Below are 23,347 nucleotides of genomic sequence, written 5' to 3' on the forward strand. Positions count from 1 at the left end.
ACGGAACATCCTTCCCCTTCTGTCTTTTTCTCATTTTTAAAAATTGTTTTAAGCTTATGAGTTTTTCTAATAAAAGTACTGTGTTCATGTCGAGAGTTGTAATGCTGATCTCTGACCATTGTGGGCAGTCAAAGCCCGAAGCACTGCACAAGCTCCGGGAAGGCGGGACGGAGGCGGAGCTGTGTTAGAAAAGCGGAATGTGTCTGAATGTGGGGGTTGGATTACCAAGAGTATACAAATCCTGTTATTATTTTGGGCAGTGTGCCTCTGGCCATGCCTCTGACTGCGAGTGAGCATTGAGCGCTTTCCATTTTACCTTATTTTGTCCCTTGATGTAGTTTAATAAACTTCTAAAAATTTTAAGTGAGCCATCATTTCTCACAACAAAGAAAACAAATCACTTGATTTTTACGGGAAAATGAAAAAGATCAAAAACTCAGAGGTTGTGGAGCTCTGTGGAAGCCAAAGATGTAAAACCATCTCCTACTGCCCTGTGATTCCACCGAGCCCTGGGAAACAACAGCAGGACAGGGCACAGAGAGGAGCCGGCTGAATGGGCAGCTCCTGGTGAGCTGGGCACTTTCTCCTTCATGTCCCTGACCTGGCAGGAGCCGCTTTAGGACATGGATCCCAAAGGAGCAAGAGGGACCAGGAAGCGCCGCTGATCTGCACAGAGCCCTTTGCCTGCTGCTGCCTCACAGGGAACAGGTCAGTGGAATGTTTGCCTTCCTCCCTACCCCACCTTCCTCTCCTGCAGCAGCTGCTCTGCTCCTGCCATCCCCTCCGGGTGACTGCAGTGCCCTCCCAGCTCCTCTCTCTCCTCCTGTGCATCCCGTCTGTATCCTAATAGAGAAATGGGTCATGTGAAAAACGCCAATCACTTGTTTTTAAAATTTTTTAAAAGTTTAATAATAATAAAATGGCTATTAAAAGAGTAATACAATTAGAGTAATACCAATTTGGACAAATTAAGTTTGGACAATATGAGACAATAAAAGCAAAGAGTTACAGACGCCCAGGTACCTTTTTCTGGGCATTTTGAGCCTGAAAAAGGACACAGGTTAACAAAGGATTAACCCCTATGAACAACACCCCGTTGCATATTCATACACTTCATACATGATGTATAAATTCCATTCAAACACAGGATTCTGTCTGGTCTTCATCAACTTTTTCCCTCTAATCCTAATAGTGCCTTCAAGGCGGGAAGAAGTTTGTTTCTTCTGATAAGAAGGCAATAAATTCTTTTTCTCTGCAAGATCTAGGTGTCCTGTGGCTGGTGTCTCGCTGCAAGTCCTTTCTTTTAAACAAAGCTTCTACATAGCTTAGTTCCTATTTTAACAATTTTTATAACCTAAAACTATATTTAACACAGTAATTAAGAGAATTAATACAGCATTACTTTCTAGCACATCACAGATAATATTAATTTTATTTTTTGCAAAAAGCCTATCTTAAAATACATGCATTTTTCACAATCCCCACTCTTATTCTTTGTAAATCATTTGGCTTGAGCAATATTTCTTATCTACTTGCATCTTTTGGACTATGCTGGCAAAATAAAACAGGGGATTACACAAGGAAGAAATATAGAAACAGTTGTAACACAAAATGAAAGATCTTAATTTCTTCTAATACATTCCCCCACCAGCTAGATTTTAACATTGTTTTCTAATTTTTTTGGACTGGTACCTGGGTTATTATATGCATATATATATTTTTCTTCTTTGATTTCTTTTGCTTTTGCTAGAATGACTTTTCTGTGGTCATCAATGTTCAACAATCTGCTATATTGAACTTTCCACAAACACCCCCTTCTTTGGCCTATAAATAGTCTAAAGCTAACCTATTCTGATACCCTACAGTTTTTGTTTGGCTTAGCTGACTTAATATTAACTCTAATGCCTGTGCAGCCTTATTTGCTATCATTTCTCTAAGTCCTTGGAGTCTTGTAATACGACTCAAGAGATAATTTGGAGTCAATAGAGATTTAGATTGCTGTGCTGGTTTTACCTTTTCGTTTATTATTTGTTTTTTTACCAAATCTTGAACCGTATCTTCAAGATTAAATTTAAAACAAATCCATCTCTCTCCTTTTGGACATTCAGTTCCAAATCTATTACTGCTTTTTCCTAAGTTTCTTGTAATCCAATCATTTACTCCATTTTGCTTACAGGTTCTTAATTTGGATGGGTTATAGCAGTGGCTGTTGACATGGGTGTGCGTAATAAAGGAGGAACTTTGGTTTCTTTCTATGTGATGCTTTCTGTAGCATTTGTGACACAATCTTGCTGGTATCCTGAAAGGGAAAAGACAACAAATGAGTGCCAGAAACAGGAATAACAGAGGCCCAGTATGGCTTATACTCCCACCTCCCATGCCTGTGAGGCTGCAACCCACAGCAGGTGTATTTGATCTTCTCGGTGGCGAATACAGAGGCCAATCTGGTCTTGTCCTCTATTTTCTTGTTACTTTCTCTTAACTAATTTCCAGGCAAATTGTTTTTGACACCGTTTAACTGTAGTCTCTTACTGTTCCTCAGGTATCTCTCATTCAACAGGCACTAATAATTTCCATCCACTAAACAGAGTTATTACCTTAACACTTTATGCAATAAGAGCATAAATTTTGCAGACCACAATACTAATTACTGTCACAATTTAGGCATTTACTTATAACCCAGCTAGCATGTCCAGTATTGGAATGAATCAAATAAAGTTTACTAATGGAAATGGTAATTCCCCTTCTCTCCTCTACAGTTCTCAGGCTAAGATCAGAATACAAAAACAGTCTTGATCCTTCTATCTGAAGTATTCCTCCTCCAAGGAGATATTTTATTCAGGCTGTGCTCGAAACCAGTGATATAAGCGTTATCTTATTTCTTAATTCAGTGTTATTCTTTTTACATTTCTTGGATCATTTGGGTTTTCCCAAACTATTACCACTCGGTCTCCATTGGAAAGTCAGTTCGGTACCACCCGGTTTAAATGTGATAGACCATTCCTCAGGTTGCTTCACAAGTCCTTTGATTTTGCTGGTGTGAATTCACCCTCTTTCCATGATTCTGATTGTTGCTTCAGTAGTACCTGGAAAGGACTTCTTAATAGCATAGGAATAAAAGAAAGATAATACTGCATTAACTTTTACCATTTCCTTTCTTCTAAACTTTCTGGGTTTAGCTAAAAGCTTTCTCTACAGCAGCCTCTTCTTCTATCCAGCTGTGCTACTAGCTGCAGAGGCAAATTCTTCTTTCTGTGAGTTGCAGTTAGTTAAATAAGAATGCTAGACCAATTTTAACATGAGATGTATCACATCTATTGCTTTTACTTTTTTGGGCAGCATTTAATTGTTTTAGCCTTACAAATCCATTCTTCAGGAAAAACTTTTTCTTTAACAGCAAACAAAACACAAAAAATTGAAAAAAAACCAAAAAAACTTCTTACTTAAGAAAAACCAACTACTTTGTGAGGTTTGGAGAGTCATCAATCTCTGCTTTGATTTTATCTTTTAGTGCTAGGCCCTTCTCCCTCTCTTCACAGGCTTGCTGTCAGTGCTGTTCTTGGCCTTTTCCCGGTGCTGCCACTTGGCTGCAGGGCCGGAGCAGGGGAGAGCAGCCACGGGCATGGGGACCCTGGGGATATGCCTTGGGTGCCTTTTGCCCTTTCTCTCTCTCTCTCTCCCTCTTCTTCTCTCTCTTTCTCTCTCCTTCCCTCTCTCGGCCCACTTACCGGGCCCACATTGCCATCCTGGGCTCGGGACCCCGACAGTCTGAGAGCCCCCCGGCAGTTCCACCCCAGAGCCAGCCCGCTCCTGTCCACAAACCTGTGTCCTGTGCTGCCAGCACCGCCCGGGGCACCTCCATGGATCGGTCCCTGCCGCAGCCCCCGAGACCCCGCTGCTCGTAGGGAGCGCTCGGACACCTCCCAAACTGACAACCCCAAACCTGGCGTGCCCAGGTGCTCCTGACATTCTTTTTCCTTCTCTAGTCAACTTATCCTCTTTTCTCTTCAAGGAGGGCCCGTTCTGCTAACGCCTTTCTGGACCTCAGTTCGGCATTGAATAACCTCTTAACAACCATGTGCTGTGCCTTTCAAGCAGGAAAAAAAAAATTTTTCATCCCTCAATCTAGCTGTGTTGTCCCACCCTGAGTGTTCTTGGGCATATCCTCACTCCGACAAAATTCTGCTCAACTCTGCTCTTGGATGCTCTTGGAATATAAATCCCTCCACCCAGCAGGTTTTAGGGGCCTCTCCTGTCCCGTTTCCTAGTGGATTGGGCTAGGAAACCTTGCTCCCTACCTGGGAGGGGTCCAACCCCTCCCTGAGACCCAGTCCCAGTTACCCCGGGGGATTCTTTCACTCTCTCATTAATGGCTTCTTCTCTTTACTGGCTGCTTTTCTCGAGAAAAGACGAAAACCCAGCATGGGAGACTCCTCACTCACTTGGCAGGTCTGGGACAGCCAGCCCGCCTCTCATTCACACACATTCATCCCCCATACCTGCCCCCCCGAGAAATATTTACCAATCCTTTTTCCTTCCCGGGTTCTTCGTGTGCACTACTACTCTTAGGGGGCCAATTACCGCGGTTGTAGGGAGACTTTTTCCCTTCTCTTTGTTTTATTGCCTCTTTTGTCCACAGATCATAACCTGCTTCTGTCGGTCACCCCAGGGGAGACAGAGGGAGGCTGCCAAAGAGGGCAGGGCGTGCCTTCCCCACTCTGACTCTCCTAAAGCACCGGCAGCGAGGTGTTAGTAACCATCCTCTGCTACCAAATTATGAAAAACGCCAATTACTTGTTTTCAAAGTTTTTTTAAAAGTTTAATAGTAATAAAATGGTTAAAAAAATAGTAACACAATTAGATTATAACAATTTGGAAAAATTGAATCAGGACAATATGAGACAATAAAAACAAAGAGTTACAGACGTCCAGGTAGCTTTTTTGGGCATCATGAGGTCGAAAACTGATCCCCGCTAACAAAGGATTAACCCTTAAAAACAATAGCCCGTTGCATATTCGTACACTTCATACATGATGCATAAATTCCATTCAAACACAGGATTCCATCTGGTCTTCATCAACTTCTTCCCTCTAATCCTAACAGCGCCTTCAAGGCGGGAAGAAGTTAGTTTCTTCTGATAAGAAGGCAATAAATTCTTTTCTCTAAAAGATTTAGGTGTCCTGTGGCTGCTATCTTGCTGCAAATCCTTTCTTTTTAAACAAAGCATCTTACATAGCATAGTTTTTATTTTAACAATTTTTATAACCGAAACCTATATTTAACACACTACTTAAAAGAATTAATACAACATTACTTTCTAACACAACACATACAACATTCATTTTAATATTTATGAAAAGCCAATCATAAAATACATGCAATTTTCTCAATGTGCTTCTCTTCTGTGTCCCCTGCTGAACTGCCCAACCCTCCCACCTCCATATCCCCACAATTTCCACTGCCCTCCTCCCCTGCACATCTCACTCCTCCCCACTGAGTCCTTCCCACTGCAGGGAGCTGCTGAGGAGCCACATGGTCCATCCCTGGATTCTCCAAGCACTGACTGCCCATCCACTCTGACCACAGCCAGGAGCCACATCCCACTGCCTGCCCAGCATCCATCCATGGAGGTGACCACTGTGTCCCCCTCTCCTGCCTCACCCACTGAAGGAGATGATCTGTGTGAGACAGATGTCAACACAGTGGCCATACACAGTGTGACACTGCTCATCTGCCTCTGTGGGCTGGCTGGGCACGGGGCTGTCATCGGCCTCCTCAGCCTGAAAAGCAGGAACACTGGCATCTTTCAAATGGCTGTCATGAACTTCTTCTACCTCCTCTTTGCGCTCCCCTCTGCCCTCCTCCTCCTGGTGGAGGATGTGTCCTGCTCTCCTATCCTGCCCCTGCTATACCTGAATTTCCTTTTCCAGCTCTCAGTGGTCTCCTACTACTGCGAGACATTCTGGCTGATGGACGGCAGCAATGTGGTGCCTATAGACAATCTCTGGAAGCTCTTCTGCCGCTAGGACCTTCCCAAGCGCCTGAGGTGGGTGGTGGATGACTGCCAATATTGGTCCTTCTTTGCTCTCTTTGCTGTCATTCCCACAGTGACATTCCTGTGCCCTTCACATGAGCAGGAGCACTGCTGTGTTCCTCTCGTCTCCATGTACACCATCACCCTGCTCCTCGTTGTTGCACCCATGCTCGTTTCCAGCACAGTGGATTTCATTAATGCCAAGTGGGGCTCCCAGGAGCAGCAACTCGAGAGGCGCAACATCGTTATCGTCATGATTGTGCTCCTCACTCTCCTTCTCAGCCTCTGCAATTTCCTGCAGCAGCTCAGTTACATTGCACTGTCCTCAGAGGTTGCTTTTCTGCTCACCTGCATCAGCAGCAGCATCAAACCCGTCATCTACTTCTTGTTGGGGAGGTGCACAAGACCCTGCTCTGTGGGGTTCCTCCAGCTCGCCCTCCAGAGGGTCTTTGAGGAGCAGAAAAAAAAAAACTGCACGTAGAAATTAAGCCATCCGGGACATGATCGTCTGAGTCTGTTGATTCCTCCCACTGCACTGCTGAGCGACCCTAGGACAGTGACTGACGGAATGGTCCCTTGGGAAAGGGGAGCGCAGCCCGCGGGCTGAGCCCGAGCAGCGTCCGGCGCGGGCTCTGTCCCAGCTCCTGCCACAGCCCCTGCTCTCCGTGCTGCCTCGTGTTCTCCAGGGCTCTCACACACAGGCAGCTGCCCCAGAGCCTGCCACGGGCTCAGGGCTCTGCTCCTCAGCTGCTCTTCACTCTGCCCGGGAAATGAGCAACGGGAGAGAGCCTCAGCAACCACACCTGTGCCCAGAGCACTTGGGCTCCATCTCAGCTTCTATCCTATTTTATAGCAACCTCAATCCCAAAATCTTGTCTTTTGAACAGCCTGGACTTGCCCCCTGTCATCCCCTGACGTGGATCCTTATGACCCTGAACTACAAATGTACTGTTAAACTTTTCTTTTGGATTCAAATCTAGTTTGCCGTATGTATGTCACAATTTCAGTGGCACATCCCCTTCACCACACAGTTTCCAAACAGATTTGTGCAATAATAAATTATGTGTGTGGGCTGGAGTTCTGCCCCAGAGCAGATGGGTTATTTAGGATGTCAGCAATGTCACTTCTTTTCAGTGGCAAATCCATGCTGCTCTCTTGGCTTTAATCCTTAGAAAGTTGCCTGTTTCCCTTGAGTCATCCTCTACACTCCTCTGGCAGTTGGACAGCAGCCTACAGTGAATTACAAGGAATTCCCAGAAAGCTGACGTGAGATGATTCCTACCCAGGCTGACGTGCCTCAGGGATCTGGGATCCTCCTCCTGGAAACTGCTGGTCCTGGGACCAGAACTGTCACCTCTCTTCCTGCTGAACCCGTGTTTGTGTCCCCAGCTATGGAATCTCACATCCCCTCACCACCCCAATCTTTTCAAGGGCAAACACTTCATGATCCAGGAGCTGATGGGGCTCTAGAACCGGTGGACAGGCATTTTGTACAAGGGCATGGATGGAGTGACAGGACAAGGGGCAATGGCTTCCCACTGACAGAGGGTGGGGTCAGATTGGATATTGGGAAGAAATCCTTCCCTGTGAGGGTGCTGAGGCCCTGGCACAGGCTGCCCAGAGGGATGGGGTCAGGTAAAAACAAACACAAGGTCTCCCAAATCTGAGGAGGAGGAGGATGAGCTCTAATGAAGGGCTGGAAAGGGGATCACAGCACCCTGGTCCCTAATTGCTTTCATTGCATCATCAAGGGGATTGGCAGTAATTAGGGTGGGCTCTAAGTGCTGCTGACCTGGCTGCAAGCAACTGAGTACTGTCCTTCCCTTGGGCTGTGTGAGGCTGCACTGGAATGAGAGAAATGGGAATTCTTAGCTCAGTTTGTTTTCTTAGGGCCAGGGAAGATTTTGGCAATGATCCCGGACCTCTTCCCGGAATGGGAGTTGTTTCTGAGCAGCACCCAGGTGCTCGCACAGTGCTCTGAGCACTTCCAGCACTGCCAGCGGCATTCCAGTGCCACCAGCCCCACCAGCAGCTCTCTGCTGCAGGAGGGACAATGACACCTCAGAGTAGATAAATGAGGAATGGTAGAAACCTGCTGAGGGAAAGCATTTGGAGAATGTCCCATTTGGAAAAGAGTTTCTAAACAGGAGGAAATGAGGAGCCATTCAAAGAAATCTGCATGTCAAGCTACTTCCTCTATGGCAGAAAAAACAGTCAAGACAAATAACTCAGAGTAAGGGAAATTATGACGTAAGCAAAGATTAAATTTCCGACTCTCCCATCGAGCTTTGCGAAACAACGGCAGGACAGAGTACAGAGAGGAGCCAGCAGGACGGGAATGGGGAGCTCCTGGTGACCTGGGCACTTTGTCCTTCATGTCCCTGACCTGGCAGGAGCCGCTTTAGGACATGGATCCCAAAGGAGCAAGAGGGACCAGGAAGCGCCGCTGATCTGCACAGAGCCCTTTGCCTGCTGCTGCCCCACCGGGAACAGGTCAGTGGAATGTTTGCCTTCCTCCCTACCCCACCTTCCTCTCCTGCAGCAGCTGCTCTGTTCCTGACACCCTCTCCCGGTGACCGCAGGGCCCTCCACAGCTCCTCTCTCTTCTCTTGTGCATCCCGTCTGTAACCTAATACTGAAATGGGCCAGAACAAACTTTCCAACACAATGCAAAGCATAAGGAAGCAGGAATTCTTGACCTGCACAGGACACAGAGGGATCTCTCCTTGTATTGTGTGTATGGTGAGACTTTACAACAGGGTATTAATCCATTACAACTACATGGAAGCATTGAAAAGTCTTTCTTATCTAATACATAAACACCATTTTCCTAGAACTCATTTCCATGCGTCCACCTCCTCCTGCAGGTCCTTCTATGATCCTGGATGTTTATTAAGCAGAGTCTCTCTGGTGGTCATATTAAATTCATTCTGCCATATTTAAGGTGCCCTTGCCATGAACTTTTCATCTGGCCAAGCAGTGTTGTTTCTTATTCCAGAATTTGCCCCAAAACCACTGCAGGCCTCCTTATCTGTTTCTGCTCTGGTTCCTGCCATGTTTGCCATCCTATGTGCCAGCCTTTACATCCTGTGAGAAACAAACACCCACTTTTTTTAATTTTTAAAGGTTTATTGAACCTTAACAGAAACTGCAACAAAAGGACTAAATAAGGAGAAGCAGGCCTGGGAGCTTCCCTCATGGCTGCCCACCACGTGGCTGGCTGATCTTCAAGATGGATGCTTCACCTTTGATACCCCGGGGGTTGCATCAGCTAAACCTGGCCCCTCCCAAAGTCTGTCAGTCAGCCCTTCTTTGTGTTTACTGCTGGAGCCTGCTTTCCTGCAGCTTGACTGGAGGGTCAGGTGCTCTCATGCTGCACCTCTTCCCCCCCAGCAACAAGCTTTTGTACACCCCTTCTTTCTACCTGTCCTAGATGACTCAGGCTCTCTGATGGCAACAGTACAGAGGGGAGAGAAGGGGACTATGGGGAGAACAGGGGACATCTAAACAACAGAGTGCAGTAACATAATGATATATCACTGAAGCTTCTCTTAATATTCACACAGTATTCATCCCTTAACTGTGAGAGCCAATCATCCCATTATCCATCTATAACACATCCTTTAAAATTTTGGCTGCTTTGCTTTTGAAGAAATTCAGAAGAACTAAAAATGTTTATTTTCTGTGTTATTTATCAACCTCCTGCTAACCAGCCCAAACCTCCCACCTCCCTCTCCCAATCCACAATTTCCACCACCCTCCTCCCCTGCACATCTCACTCCTCCCCACTGAATCCTTCCCACTGCAGGGAGCTGCTGAGGAGCCACATGGTCCATCCCTGCATTCTCCAAGCACTGACTGCCCATCCACTCTGACCACAGCCAGGGGCCACATCCCACTGCCTGCCCAGCTGCCATCCAGGTGATGAACATCGTGTCCCCCCCGCCAACTAATTCACTGAAGGGCAAGATCTGTGTGACACAGATGTCACCAGCATGGCCACACACAGTGTGACCCTGCTCATCTGCCTCTGTGGGCTGGCTGGGAACGGGGCTGTGCTCGGGCTCCTCGGGTTCTACATCCACAGGGACACCATGAAACCCATCACTGCCTACATCCTTGACTAGGCCATCATCAATTTTCTCTTCCTTATCTTCATGGCCCCTCCACTCTGCTCTTCCTGCAGGAGGATTTCTCCTGCTCCTCCATCATGTCCCCAGCATCCATACGCTTCCTTTTCCTCCTCTTCCCGATGTTCCACAGCGTAGGGCTGTACCGGCTGACGGCATCAGCATCGAGAGGGGCAGGTCCATGCTCTGCCCACCTGGGCTCTTCTGCCACCTTCCCCAGGACCTCTCATGGGTGGTGGTCAGTGCCGTGCTCTGGGCCCTTTCCATCACTGCCATCGCTGCCATTTCTGCGGTGAATTCCCTGTGACAGTCACAGGAACACAAGTTCTGCTGCCGCGGGGCTCTCATCTCCCTGTACATCCTCAACTTCCTCGTCTTTGCTCCATCCATGGTCATGTCCAGCACAATCCTCTTCATTCACTTCAAGGGTAGCTCCCAGCAGCAGCAATCCAAGAGCCTTGACATCATTGTCTTCCTCGCTGTGCTCCCCACTGTCCCCCTCAGTCTCTGGAATTTCCTGCAGCAGCTCGGCTACACCACTGTGTCCCCCCGGGTTGTTCTCCTGTTTGCCTGCACGCACAGCAGCATCAACCCCTTCATCTACATCTCAGTAACAAAGTGCTGGAGGTGCTGCTCCATGGGGTCCCTCAGGGAGTGCCTCCAGAAGGTGTTGGAGGAGCCAGAAGGGAGCACTGCCCCCAGTAATGATGCCACCAGGGACACGGGTTCTGAGCCTGTTGAACCCTTCAAGTGCCCCCATGCAGGACCATGGGGCAGTGACTTAGGATCACCCTCCCACCCTTATTCCTGCAGGGAAAGGGAGCACAGGCAGTGACAGGGGCCATGTGTGAGGCATGCTGTGCACAGAGCACATTGGAGCATGGATTTGCTTCTCCCTCACAGGTCCTAGAGCACTTTACCCCCAAATGCATCCTTCCCAACACAGCTGTGACCCCAAAATTCCCCCTGGCACCTGGTTCCTGCATCCCACTGAGGTCTGATATCAATAAACAGCACCATGAACCCTGAGCTGCCTTTGCCCCCTCTGCCAGCGCTTCCCGGCTTCCTCTGGCTGCTGCTGCCAGCTGGGAATGTGGCTGGAGGGAGGGGACAGAGAGGTAGTTAGACAGGAATTCTGTGACTGCTTAGAAATTTCTGTAATGAACTATGTTTAATTAGTCAAGGCTTATTTGACTGCGGTTTTTTAGCTGGTTTTGATTTGGATCTGTATTGGCTGAGTGTCAGTAGAAAACTTTGTCAGCGCATACCCCATAGAGAACTTACTCAATAGATGGAGAAAAGAAATCAATAAAGTACTTTGAATGGTTATCATATAACCAGAAAAAATTGGATGTCATAGAATAAGAATGATACCTTGAGAAGGTTAGGATTTCAAAGGCCTATGCATACCAAAAGATGTAATTAAAAAATTGCAAGATATAAACTGCAATGGCAATAAGAGAGCCATATCCAAGTCGTGTACGTTACATTTATAAAATGTTGTTTACTGGAAAAAAATCCAGCTTATACATTTAACTAAGATAGATGGCATATTCTAGTACTAATTAAAAGAAACAAAACACCTATACCATGACATAAGAAATTGGGGCCACATTTGGGAGTATCTATAAAAAATCCTTAATATTATATTGCATAAACATGCCTGAAATATGTTTTTTTTCTTTAAAGCTGTCTGTGGCAAATGTATTTCCAATATGTTCACAATTTTGACTCAAAATCATTATTAGTCTAACACGCTTTTGCTGTTCGTCTTCCACATCTTGGTGTCAGAGGGGACACAGCCATGGCTTGTGCTCCCTGCAGCAACCATGATCCCCAGTGCCCAGAGCTGGGCTGGCACGGACACAATGGCCCAGGGGCTCAGCATTCCCCACCCCGAGTGCTCTGTGAGTGTCACAGCAGAGATCTCCCCCGAGATCGTTAATTTTTAATTTTGTGAGCCAGGTGCAAAGATGTCTCTGCTTTCAGAAATTCTTTCTCTCCACTGCCTTCAGCTGCTCCCTCAGCAGGCTCAGGTGGTGCAGCAGCAAGGAGAGGAGGAGGCCGTGATCCTCAGCACAGCCACCCCCTTCCAGGAGCAGGGTGACACCTGTGTTTGTCACCATGGGCTCCATGGGGCATCACCCCCCTCCCTGGGGCTTCCCTGAGGTCACCAGCCCCACCACACCCCACACCTTCTCTACAGCCCCACCACACCCCACACCTTCTCTCCAGCCCCACCACACCCCACACCTTCCCACCACATCTTCCCAGCAGCTCCATCATGTCCCACCCCTCCCACACCACCCTCCCATCCCACTCCCCATGCAGCCCACCCACCTCCCGTCCTTCCCATCCCTCCCAGCCCCGGGCCTCAGGCTCCACTCCCTCCCCACGGGCTGCTCACCCCGGCCTGCCCCGGAAGGCTTTGGGGCCGTCTTTCTCTTGGAGATGCCCCTCCCCAGCTCCATCCCTGCTCTCCAGCCCCCCAGCCTCCTTTGGACACAAACAAGAGGCACTACAGGAATGGCTGCACTGCTGTTCATTGCGCTGCAGAAGCATGGAATTGCCAGGAGGAGCAGAAACACTGCTGGGGCTCCTGAGTGGGGCAGGAGAGGAGCGGGGCTGTCTGGAAGGGAAGGCAGCCTGGGGGGAATTTCTAGAGGATGTCAGAGGGGGCATGATGCCTTAGGATTTTAGCCTTTCTATTTTTCTGTACTGCATTACTGCATAACTCTAAGCTCCATGGAAAGTGTTATGTAACTGTCTGCAACGTTTGGACAGATAAAACCAATCCTCTAGGTCTGAAATTCAAGGACGCTCTACTGTCTCAGAAAAGTATAGACAAAAGGAAAGTATAGACAAAAATGAATTGTGGTAGGGCCAACTGGGTTTAAATACTTTCCTTACCTGAAGCTGTAATTGGAGGATTAATCCCTGATTTGTAAATGGACCACACTTATATCTGTCTGAAAACCTCATGACCACTATCCATTTTGGGTGCAGCCCCTCTCAGAGGCTTTGAGAGCCCAGAGTGAACCTTTTGAAGGCCTTTCATCGATGCCTCCTTTTATTCTCTTCACCTGCTCTGGCCTCTGTTCCAGGGAGCCAGCCCAAGGCATCAGGCAGACAGGGGCTGGAGGGGGCAGGAGGGCTCTGGGTGCCACCAATGCCAAATCTCCCACTGGAGAGCAGCAGAGCCGAACAGGCCACACCTGCAGCCAGGGAGAGGCCAGGGACTGGGAACCCATCGGGGTGGGATGGGAGGGATGGGATGGGATGGTATAGGATGGGATGGGATGGGATGGCATGGCATGGCATGGCATGGCATGGCATGGCATGGCATGGCATGGCATGGCATGGCATGGATGAGGAGTGATACCAAAATCAGACAGAATAAAATTCCTAACACCAACTAATCATTTTACTAGTGAACTATTAGGCAGCAGGACACACAGAAGGTTCTCTCATTATTTCTGTGTGTTGTGAGACTTTACATCAGTGTTTTTATTTATTATAACCATACATAGACTTTAAAAGTTTTTCTTATCTAAAGAACACCTTAAACATAAACGTAAATACCATTTTCCAAGAACTCATTTCCATGCATCCATTTCCTACTGAGTGTCCTCTGATGGCCCTGGATGATCATTCAGCGGGGTCTCTTGTGGTTGCATTCACTGAGTACTGTGATATTAAAGTTGACCCTGCCCTGAACTTTTCCTTTGGCCAGGGTCTCTTGCTTCTTTTTACAGAACTTGCCCTAAAAATACTGTGGACCTCCTTATCTGTTTCTACTCTGGCTCCAGCCACATTTATCAGACAGGGTCCACATCTTACATATTTTTATCTATTTGCCCAGTTAGTCTTTAAGGAACTTCAGAAGAGTTGAAAATGTTTTTTCTCTCTCCCTTATCAATCCCCTGAACACCAGCCCAAGACCCCTCCTCCTTCTCCCACCCCACCATTCCCACTGCCCTCCTCCCCTGCACATCTCACTCCTCCCCACTGAATCCTTCCCACTGCAGGGAGCTGCTGAGGAGCCACATGGTCCATCCCTGGATTCTCCAAGCACTGACTGCCCATCCACTCTGACCACAGCCAGGGGCCACATCCCACTGCCTGCCCAGCGTCCATCCATGGAGGTGACCACCGTGTCCCCATCTGCTGCCTCACCCACTGAAGGAGATGATCTGTGTGAGACAGATGTCACCAGCGTGGCCATACACAGTGTGGCACTGCTCATCTGCCTCTGTGGGCTGGCTGGCAATGGGGCTGTCATCGGCCTCCTCAGCCTGAGAAGCAGGAACGCTAGCATCTTTGAAATGGCTCTTGTCGACTTCCTCTTCCTCCTCTTTGCGGTCCCCTCTGCCCTCCTCATCCTGGTGGAGGATGTGTCCTGCTCTCCTGTCATGCCCTTGATGTACATGAACTTTGTTTTCCAGCTCTCAGTTTTCTCCTCCTACTGGGCACTGTACCGGCTGTCAGCCGGCAGCAGTGCGCGATATATGCGGAACTTCTTTGAGCTCTGCTGCTGCTGTGACCCTCCTCTGCGCCTGTTGTGGGTGCTGACCCTTATCAGATACTGGGCCTTCTTTGCTGTCTTCACTATCATGCCCTCGGTGACATTCCTGTGCCCATCACACCAGCAGGAGCACTGCCGGGCAGCTCTCATCTCTGTGTACATCATCATCCTGCTCCTCTATGCTGCACCTCTGCTCGTTTCCAACGCTGTTGATTTCATTAAGGCCAAGTGGGGCTCCCAGCAGCAGCAGCCCGAGAGGCGCGACATCATTATCTTCGTCATTGTGCTCTTGGCTCTCATCATCAGCCTCTGGAATTTCCTGCAGGAGCTCGGTTACATGGTTGTGCCCTCCCAGGTTGTTTTCCTGCTCGCCTGCATCAACAGCAGCATCAAACCTTTCATCTACTTCTTGGTGGGGAGGTGCTGGAGGCCCTGCTCCATGGACTCCCTCCAGCTCTCCCTCCAGAGGGTCTTTGAGGGGCAGGAAATAAAAACTGCACGCAAAAATGATGCCACCAGGGACACGGGGGTGTGAGTCTGTTGAATCTTCCCACTGCACTGCTGAGTGACCCCAGGAGAGTGACTGAGGGATTCCTTGGGTCACCTCATTAATCAATACCTACAGGATCACCCTCCCTGTGGTGCTGTATTCCTGCAGGAGAAGGGAGTAGGAGCATTGCCTTGGGTGATTTCTGTGGGATGCTCTGCAGGGAGCACATTGCACCATGGCTTTCCTCCTCCCTCCTGGATCCACATGGCTCCAAGCAGTGCAGCTGGGCTCAGTGCTGTTCCCCAGCTCTATTCCCCATGCAATGACCCTCATGGCCTTGGCCCCAGGGAATGAACTCCATCTCCTTTGGCTCAGCAGATGAGTTCCATGGTGTTTTCAGGGAGCTCTTGCCTGCAAAGAATGGGGCACCTTAATCTCTGGGGACACACCCAGCACAGGGTGGTGGTGATTTCCTGAATCCTTGCAGGGCAGGAGAGGGGTTGGGATCACAGGGAGCATCCTTACCCTTCTGTCTTTCTTTTTTTCTTCTTCTTCTTCTTTCTCTCTTTTTTTTTTTTTTATTTAAGATTTTGAGTTTTTCTCATACGAGTACTGTGTTCACGCTGAGAGTTGTAATGCTGATCTGACCATTTGACCAATCTGACCATTGTGGGCAGTCGAAGCCCGAAGCACTGCACAAGCCCGGGGAAGGCGGGACGGAGGAGGAGCTGTGTTGAAAAAGCGGAATGTGTCTGAATGTGGGGGATGGATTACCCGGGGGTGATTTACAAAGAGAGCACAAATCTTGTTTCTGTTTTGGGCCCGTTGCTTCTGTGTGCCTCTGGCCATGCCTCTGGCTGCGAGTGCGTACCGAGCACTGTTCCTTTTACCTTGTCCCTTGTTGTATTTTAATAAACTTTTGAAATTTTAAGAAGTGAGTTGTCGTTTTGTCACAACAAAGACCCCTTGATTCGTGGGGAAAATGAAAAACATGAAGATCAACAACCCCGAGGCTGTGGAACTCTGTGGAAGTCAAAGATGCAAAACCATTTCCAGCTGCCCTGTGACTGCACTGAGATTGTGAAACAACACCGGGACAGAGAGGGCACAGAGAGGAGCCAGCAGGATGGGAATGGGGAGCTCCTGGTGACCTGGGCACTTTCTCCTTCATGTCCCTGACCTGGCAGGAGCCGCTTTAGGACATGGATCCCAAAGGAGCAAGAGGGACCAGGAAGCGCCGCTGATCTGCACAGAGCCCTTTGCCTGCTGCTGCCCCACAGGGAACAGGTCAGTGGAATGTTTGCCTTCCTCCCTACCCCACCTTCCTCTCCTGCAGCAGCTGCTCTGTTCCTGACACCCTCTACCGGTGACTGCAGGGCCATCCCCAGGTCTCCTCTTCTCTGTGCTGTGCATCCCGTTTGCATCTTGACTCTGAAATCGGCTGAAATAAACTTTCTAACACAATGGGAAGCAGCATTATAAAGCAGGAATTCCTTACCTGCACAGAAGGATCTCTCCCTGATCTGTGTGCGGTGAGACTTTCTAACAGGGGTTTTATCCATCATAACCACACAGTCATTAAAGTGTGTCTATTATCTAATACATAAATATCACTTTCCTAGAACTCATTTCCAGACATAGGAACAGGGGAAGGAGCCAATGGAGTGTAACGGCTTTCGTGAAAGCTTCTTGTGTCACCCTAATTTAGGGGATTCCTCCCAGGGCCTCCACAACTCCCATTTTTTTATATTATTAAGACAGCTTCTCTGAAGGATTAACTGAATTAACACAAAATGACAAAAACAATCAAAACCGCGCATAAGACAATTTTCAAAATGCAAACTATTCTGAGTTCTCAATGTCCAAACAGATTTCCTGGAGTGTCTTAGAGCTGGCAGGAGGGAACGTGGGGTTTTCTTAGTACGGTTTATCAGGAAACTGAGTCAGGAGAAGGTTCCTTCAGCAGGGACTGGTTCTCTGCTACGTGTGATAGCGTTGCTGGCTGTAATTGGCTCTGTACAAGGCAGTGTAGGTGCTGGTGTGCCTGCTGGAAACTCCAAATAGAAATCATTAACTTTTCAGAAAAAGATGGTTACTTTAGGGGAGCTTTCCTTTCTTTCCCTCCCAATTACCCTCCCTCTGATATTACTAAGGAACTCTGGGGGAAGGGATTAGTTAAGGGAGGGTATGGAAAGGGGGGAAAGGTGGTAGGAATTTGTGGGAACATAAAAAAGGGGTAATAGGACAATGGAAAGGAAAAAGTGAGAGGGGGGCAGGGAGGCCACTGGACTTTACTAGCAGGGAGGAACTGGGGAAGGGTATTAGAAGAAGTGGGACTCATTGGACTGGAAGGTTCTTTCATTATCAACCTGGACTTTTGGATGCTGGACACCTCATTGGTGTTCTGTGTTCTTCTTCCTTTTAGGGTATTGCTGGGACTTGATGGTTGTTGGTTTGAGGTTCTATTTCCTTGGTAGGTGTGTGGAGGACTTCTATGATGTGGATAATATTTTGCAGGTTTGCAGTCTGATGCATGTTTACTACCTTGCACTGGAACTCCACCAGGTCCTGTCACATTGGCTGCTTGGGGGCCTTTTCTTCCTTGTATTATATGCCACGATTCCTCCATTTCCTGGACTGTGGAGGTATTTCACAGGCTTATTCTTTGTAGCAGTCTGATGAACAAACACATATTCTTTGTTATCTCTCCAGGTGATGAAACTGTATCTGTTTTTTAAACTGAACCATTTTACTGTCCCCAAAATGTTGATGGCAAGGACTTTTATACCTTTGCCAGTGGGTTTGTGTTTGTGTTGCTGGTGCTGGATGTGGTGCTGGTGTGCTGCCATGTGGAGTTTGTCCTACTGCCAGTACCGGTGGCTGTGCTGGAGCTCAGCCCCCTCCTGGGTCTGTCTCAGATGGTGCCCAGGGACGCTGCCAGCGCGGGGCTCTCAAGGCAGCCACGGTGGGCAGGTGGTGGTGGTTTCACTGAGCCACTTGCTGCTTTTTCCCTGATGGGCCCTGATCTTTGTACTGCCCTGAGAGCAGGGTCAGACCCCAGGCCCCGAGAGAGTAAAACCTGGACTACCCTCCATGTGTGTGGGTGGGGGAAACTCCGAGCATCTCACCTCACAGCAGAATTAAACATCTGTGGATGCTGTGCAAAGGCCCTTTTTGCTTCTTTGCACTTCACTAGTAGCAATGCAGGATGCTACAAATGGTGCCCCACGTCGGGCGCCAGCTGATGCCAGCCACTGGAGCCTTTAGCTTGCTCTCTCAGGACACCCGCGGGCACGCCAAGGTGTATGGAACAGCTCCAGGATGAATTCACCAGGAGCTGAACCTCAGAGCTGGGGCTCTACAGCGGGATTAACTCTACCGGCATCAGGGAGAAAAGTAAAAGAGTCAAAGGATGCTCCCGGCCTGGTCTCCCAATAGTCCTTTAATGCAGAGATTCGGAAGGGAAAGAGGGAGAGAGCAGCTCTCTAGTGGTTTATAGCAGGCCAAAAACAGTGGGCAGGTACAAACAGCCAGCAAGGGGATAACCTCAGGGGAGGAGCAAGGGGAGAGGTTTACATCAGGCATAGATACATCTTAGGGGGAAACCAACTTGGAACATAGCGAGGGATTTGGAAGCAACCATTGTCAGAGAACCTGGATTATGAAACTGAAGGCTGGGGTAACCTCAGTGATTGTGTTCACTGAGTGCTGAGATATTAAAGGTGACCTTGCCTTGAACTTTTCCTTTGGCCTTCTTGTTACAACACTTGCCCTGACACCATTGCAGGCCTCCTTATCTGTTTCTACAATGGTTCCAGGCACATTTATCATCCTGTGTGATCCTGAGGAGCACACTGGAGCTGGGCTTTCCTCCTCCCTCCTGGGTCCTAGAACCCTGTGGCCAAGAGGAGCAGGGACTCTGCTGGAGTCCCTGGTGGAGCAGGGGAGGAGAAGGACTGTCAGGGAAAAAATCAGCCCTGGGTGGGTTCTGGGGTGTCAGAGCAGGCTGGAGGGGTCAGGAGAGAGTCAGAGGGGGCTGGAGGAGGTCTGGATGCTGGCAAATCCAGAGGAGAGCAGAGCCTGAAAGGCCAAGCTCAGAGTGGGGGAGCAGCTCCATCTGGGAAAGCTGTGGGATTTGATAGGATGGGGTGAGGATGGAGAGTGGGGTGGGAATGAGGTGCAGAGACTGGGAGGGGAGGGGAGGGGAGGGGAGGGGAGGGGAGGGGAGGGGAGGGGAGGGGAGGGGAGGGGAGGGGAGGGGAGGGGAGGGGAGGGGAGGGGAGGAGAGGAGAGGAGAGGAGAGGAGAGGAGAGGAGAGGAGAGGAGAGGAGAGGAGAGGAGAGGAGAGGAGAGGAGAGGAGAGGAGAGGAGAGGAGAGGAGAGGAGAGGAGAGGAGAGGAGAGGAGAGGAGAGGAGAGGAGAGGAGAGGAGAGGAGAGGAGAGGAGAGGAGAGGAGAGGAGAGGAGAGGAGAGGAGAGGAGAGGAGAGGAGAGGAGAGGAGAGGAGAGGAGAGGAGAGGAGAGGAGAGGAGAGGAGAGGAGAGGAGAGGAGAGGAGAGGAGAGGAGAGGAGAGGAGAGGAGAGGAGAGGAGAGGAGAGGAGAGGAGAGGAGAGGAGAGGAGAGGAGAGGAGAGGAGAGGAGAGGAGAGGAGAGGAGAGGAGAGGAGAGGAGAGGAGAGGAGAGGAGAGGAGAGGAGAGGAGAGGAGAGGAGAGGAGAGGAGAGGAGAGGAGAGGGACCACCTCAGATCGGCTTCATCAGGCCATAGGAAGGCTTTGGCAATGATCCCAGAGTTCTTCCTGGAACAGGAGTTACTTCTGAGAAATACCCAGCTGCCTCACCAGCACTGCCAGCATTCCAGAGCCACCAGCACCAACACCATCCTTCTGCTGCTGGAGGGACAATGACCCCACAGGGAAGAGAAACAAGAAATGGTACAAGTCTCTCAGGAGAGAGAAGGCAGTAGGAGAAAGTGACAGTCTGCAGGGAAGGAATGTTTCTCATCAGGAGGAAACAGGGAGGCATTTGCAAAATGTTTCATTTGGAGCTTTTGACAAAAGTCACTTCCTCTGTATGAAAAAAAACCACACGACCAAAAACTCAGAGGAAGTGACATTCTGATGTAGCCAAAGATGCAATTTCCCACTCCCCCCATGACTCCTGGTGAGCAACACCAGGACAGGGCACAGAGAGGAGCCAGAGGGACGGGAGTGGGGAGCTCCTGGTGACCCGGGCACTTTCTCCTTCATGTCCCTGACCTGGCAGGAGCTGCTTTAAGACATGGATCCCAAAGGAGCAAGAGGGACCAGGAAGCGCCGCTGATCTGCACAGAGCCCTTTGCCTGCTGCTGCCCCACAGGGAACAGGTCAGTGGAATGTTTGCCTTCCTCCCTACCCCACCTTCCTCTCCTGCAGCAGCTGCTCTGTTCCTGCCACCCTCTCCCGGTGACCGCAGGGCCCTCCCCAGGTCATCCATCCTCTGCTCTGCACTTCCTTTCTGCATCTCCTGCTGAACAGTCCAAGCACACTGCTTCCCTCTCACACCCCACCATTCCCACTGCCCTCCTCCCCTGCACATCTCACTCCTCCCCACTGAATCCTTCCCACTGCAGGGAGCTGCTGAGGAGCCACATGGTCCATCCCTGGATTCTCCAAGCACTGACTGCCCATCCACTCTGACCACGGCCAGGGGCCACATCCCAGTGCTTGACCAGTGTCCATCCATGGAGGTGACCACCGTGTCCCCATCTCCAGCCTCAACCACTCAAGGGGATGATGTCTGTGAGACAGATGTCACCAATGTGGCCATACACAGTGTGACACTGCTCATCTGCCTCTGTGGGCTGGCTGGGAACGGGGCTGTGCTCTGGCTCCTCAGCCTGAAAAAGAGTAATCGTTACTTCTTTTACACGGCTTTCATTGACTTCCTCTTCCTCTTCTTCACAGTCCCCTCTACCTTCCTCTTCCTGGTGGAGGACATGACCTGCTCCCCTATTGTGCCCTTTATGTACGTGAGTTTCCTTTTCCAGCTGTCAGTGGTCCCCTTCTACAGGGCACTGGTGTCTTGAAGGACTGCGCAGTCTATGTAAAAGCTCTGCAAGCTCTGCTCCAGCTGCCACCTTCCTGAGCACGTGATGTGTGTGGTGGGAAGTGTCCAATACTGGGCCTTCTTTGCTCTCTTTGCTGTCATTCCCACGGTGACATTCCTGTGCCCATCACACCAGCAGGAGCTCTGCTGGGCAGCTCTCATCTCCATGTACATCATCATCCTGCTCCTCTTTCTTGCACCGTGGTCACTTCCCACACAATCGTCCTCATGAGGGCCAAGTGGGGCTCCCAGCAGCAGCAGTCCGAGAGGCGCAACATCGTTATCCTCATCACTGTGCTCTTCACTCTCTTTCACAGCCTCTGGAATTTCCTGCAGCAGCTCGGTTACCTCACTGTGCCCTTCCAGGTTGTTTTCCTGCTTGCCTGCATCCACAGCAGCATCAAACCCTTCATCTACTTCTTGGCAGGGCAGTGCAGGAGGCCCTGCTCCATGGGGTCCCTCTGGCTCTCCCTCCAGAGGGTCTTTGAGCAGCAAAAAAAAAAAAAACAAACGCAGAAATAAGTCTTGCACAGAAACAGCAGTCTGAGCCTGTTGATCCCTTCCACTGCTCTTCTGAAGGACCTTGGCACAAAGCCTGAGGGTTTCCTTCAGTCACCTGATGAATCACTATCCACAGGATCACCCTCCCCGTGGTGCTGTATTCCTGCAGCGGAAGGGAGCAGGAGCATTGCCTTGGGTGATTTTTGTGGGATGCTCTGCAGGGAGCAGCACATTGCAGCATGGCTTTCCTCCTCCCTCCTGGATCCACATGGCTCCAAGCAGTGCAGCTGGGCTCAGTGCTGTTCCCCAGCTCCATTCCCCATGGAATGACCTCATGGCCTCGGCCCCAGGGAATGAACTCCGTCTCCTTTGGCTCAGCAGATGAGTATCCATGGTGTTTCCAGGGAGCTCTTGCCTGCAAAGAATGGGACACCTTAATCCCTGGGGACACACCCAGCACAGGGTGGCAGTGATTTCCCAAATCCCTGCAGGGCTGGTGCCTCTGGATGGCAGGAGAGGGGTTGGGATCACAGGGAGCATCCTTCCCCTTCTGTCCAGCAGAGCCAGCCCTGCATTCCCAGCTGGTGGGAAGGGACACCAGGTAGGGCTGCAGAGCTGGGGAGGGACAGCAACATTCCCTTATCCTTTCAGTGGGAATGTCTCACATTCTTCAATTCCAGAATTAAATCCCTGTGAGTAAAGTGCAGTGATAGTGAACTCAATTGATCCTTTGTGCCTGTATCAGAAAGTACATGGAATATGGAAATTCCCATCACCAGATGCTTGGACCATTGAATTGCACAGAAATTAGGGGGTTATGCTGCTCTTCTGCAGAATGGGGCCATCCATCCTCTGGTTCCCCAGCATCAGTGTCCAGGGAAGCCCTTGAGCACCTCCATCCTGAACCTGGCCACCCTCAGGAGGAGCTGCACAGCCACTCTGCACAGCAGCTCCAGCCACAGTCCAGCCTCTCCTGATCTTTGTCATTCAGAAACTACCCCTAAACTGTCAAGAATGGCTGGATGAACAGAGCCATGGGTCCCTGGAAATGTTGTACAAGCAAACCCCATATTAGCTTAGCATAAGTAGGCTTCACTTGACAGAACTAGGCCTTACACCATTGTAAGGAGTTTGCAAAGTATGCTGCATCATGCTGACAAGGTCAAGAGGGCAAGGACAGCAGCAAGAATGAAGAAGAAATCAGGTTTTGCAATATAGAAATAGAGAAGTAAAAGAGATGAGAATGAGGAAGAACACTGTGATAGAAACCACCAAGTAGGAGGAGTATGTACACATAACCTTTTGCTTTAAACCAATGAACTAACGACGAATATGAATAATTACTGAAAACATATAAAAGTGCCGCAGTACTCCAAATAAACAGAAGCTTGCTTTAGCAATCATATTGATTGATTGCATGTGTTCCCTCACTGCCGTCACTAAACTAAGTTTGGATTTACAGTTTTTGTTTGTTTTCACAGTTCTAGTTACGGCCCAAGAATTCATTGCATAAACATCCAGGCCTCACTCAGGATCTGTCCCTGTTAAACAGTGTCCAAAATGGCTCATTTCGTTCTTTTA

At 49.4% G+C, this 23,347-nt stretch overlaps 2 protein-coding genes and 2 pseudogenes across 3 annotated transcripts; all 4 read left to right on the top strand.

Annotated features, from left to right (window-relative positions):
• The first annotated feature begins 5,625 nt into the window (after window positions 1–5,625).
• Window positions 5,626–6,516, top strand: LOC132074194 (mas-related G-protein coupled receptor member H-like). Its single transcript, XM_059473803.1, is given in 1 exon segment — window positions 5,626–6,516. A coding segment is annotated over 1 exon segment (891 nt).
• A 3,475-nt stretch (window positions 6,517–9,991) lies between these two features.
• On the top strand, window positions 9,992–12,308 carry LOC132074198 (mas-related G-protein coupled receptor member H-like; annotated as a pseudogene).
• Window positions 12,309–13,536: 1,228 nt separating this feature from the next.
• LOC132074458 (mas-related G-protein coupled receptor member H-like) lies at window positions 13,537–23,142 on the top strand. 2 transcript variants are annotated; one of them, XR_009418612.1, is made up of 2 exons: window positions 13,537–15,562; window positions 22,153–23,142. XR_009418612.1 is itself a non-coding variant. In XM_059474291.1 (1 exon), the coding sequence occupies exon 1, from the start codon at window positions 14,305–14,307 to the stop codon at window positions 15,223–15,225; it is 921 nt and encodes a 306-aa protein (XP_059330274.1). In that variant the 5' UTR covers window positions 13,537–14,304; the 3' UTR covers window positions 15,226–16,114. The 2 variants fall into 2 exon arrangements, 1 of the variants encoding a protein (XP_059330274.1); XM_059474291.1 differs by lacking the exon at window positions 22,153–23,142 and having other exon boundaries at window positions 13,537–16,114.
• On the top strand, window positions 20,901–21,896 carry LOC132074953 (mas-related G-protein coupled receptor member H-like; annotated as a pseudogene).
• Window positions 23,143–23,347: the final 205 nt, after the last annotated feature.

The sequence above is a fragment of the Ammospiza nelsoni genome, chromosome 6 (genome assembly GCF_027579445.1).
Source record: "Ammospiza nelsoni isolate bAmmNel1 chromosome 6, bAmmNel1.pri, whole genome shotgun sequence".
Lineage (NCBI taxonomy): Eukaryota > Metazoa > Chordata > Aves > Passeriformes > Passerellidae > Ammospiza > Ammospiza nelsoni.

What these genes read in the sequence shown, in the direction of transcription:
- LOC132074458 (XM_059474291.1), top strand. Translation starts at nt 14,305, where the DNA reads ATGGAGGTGACCACCGTGTCCCCATCTGCTGCCTCACCCACTGAAGGA.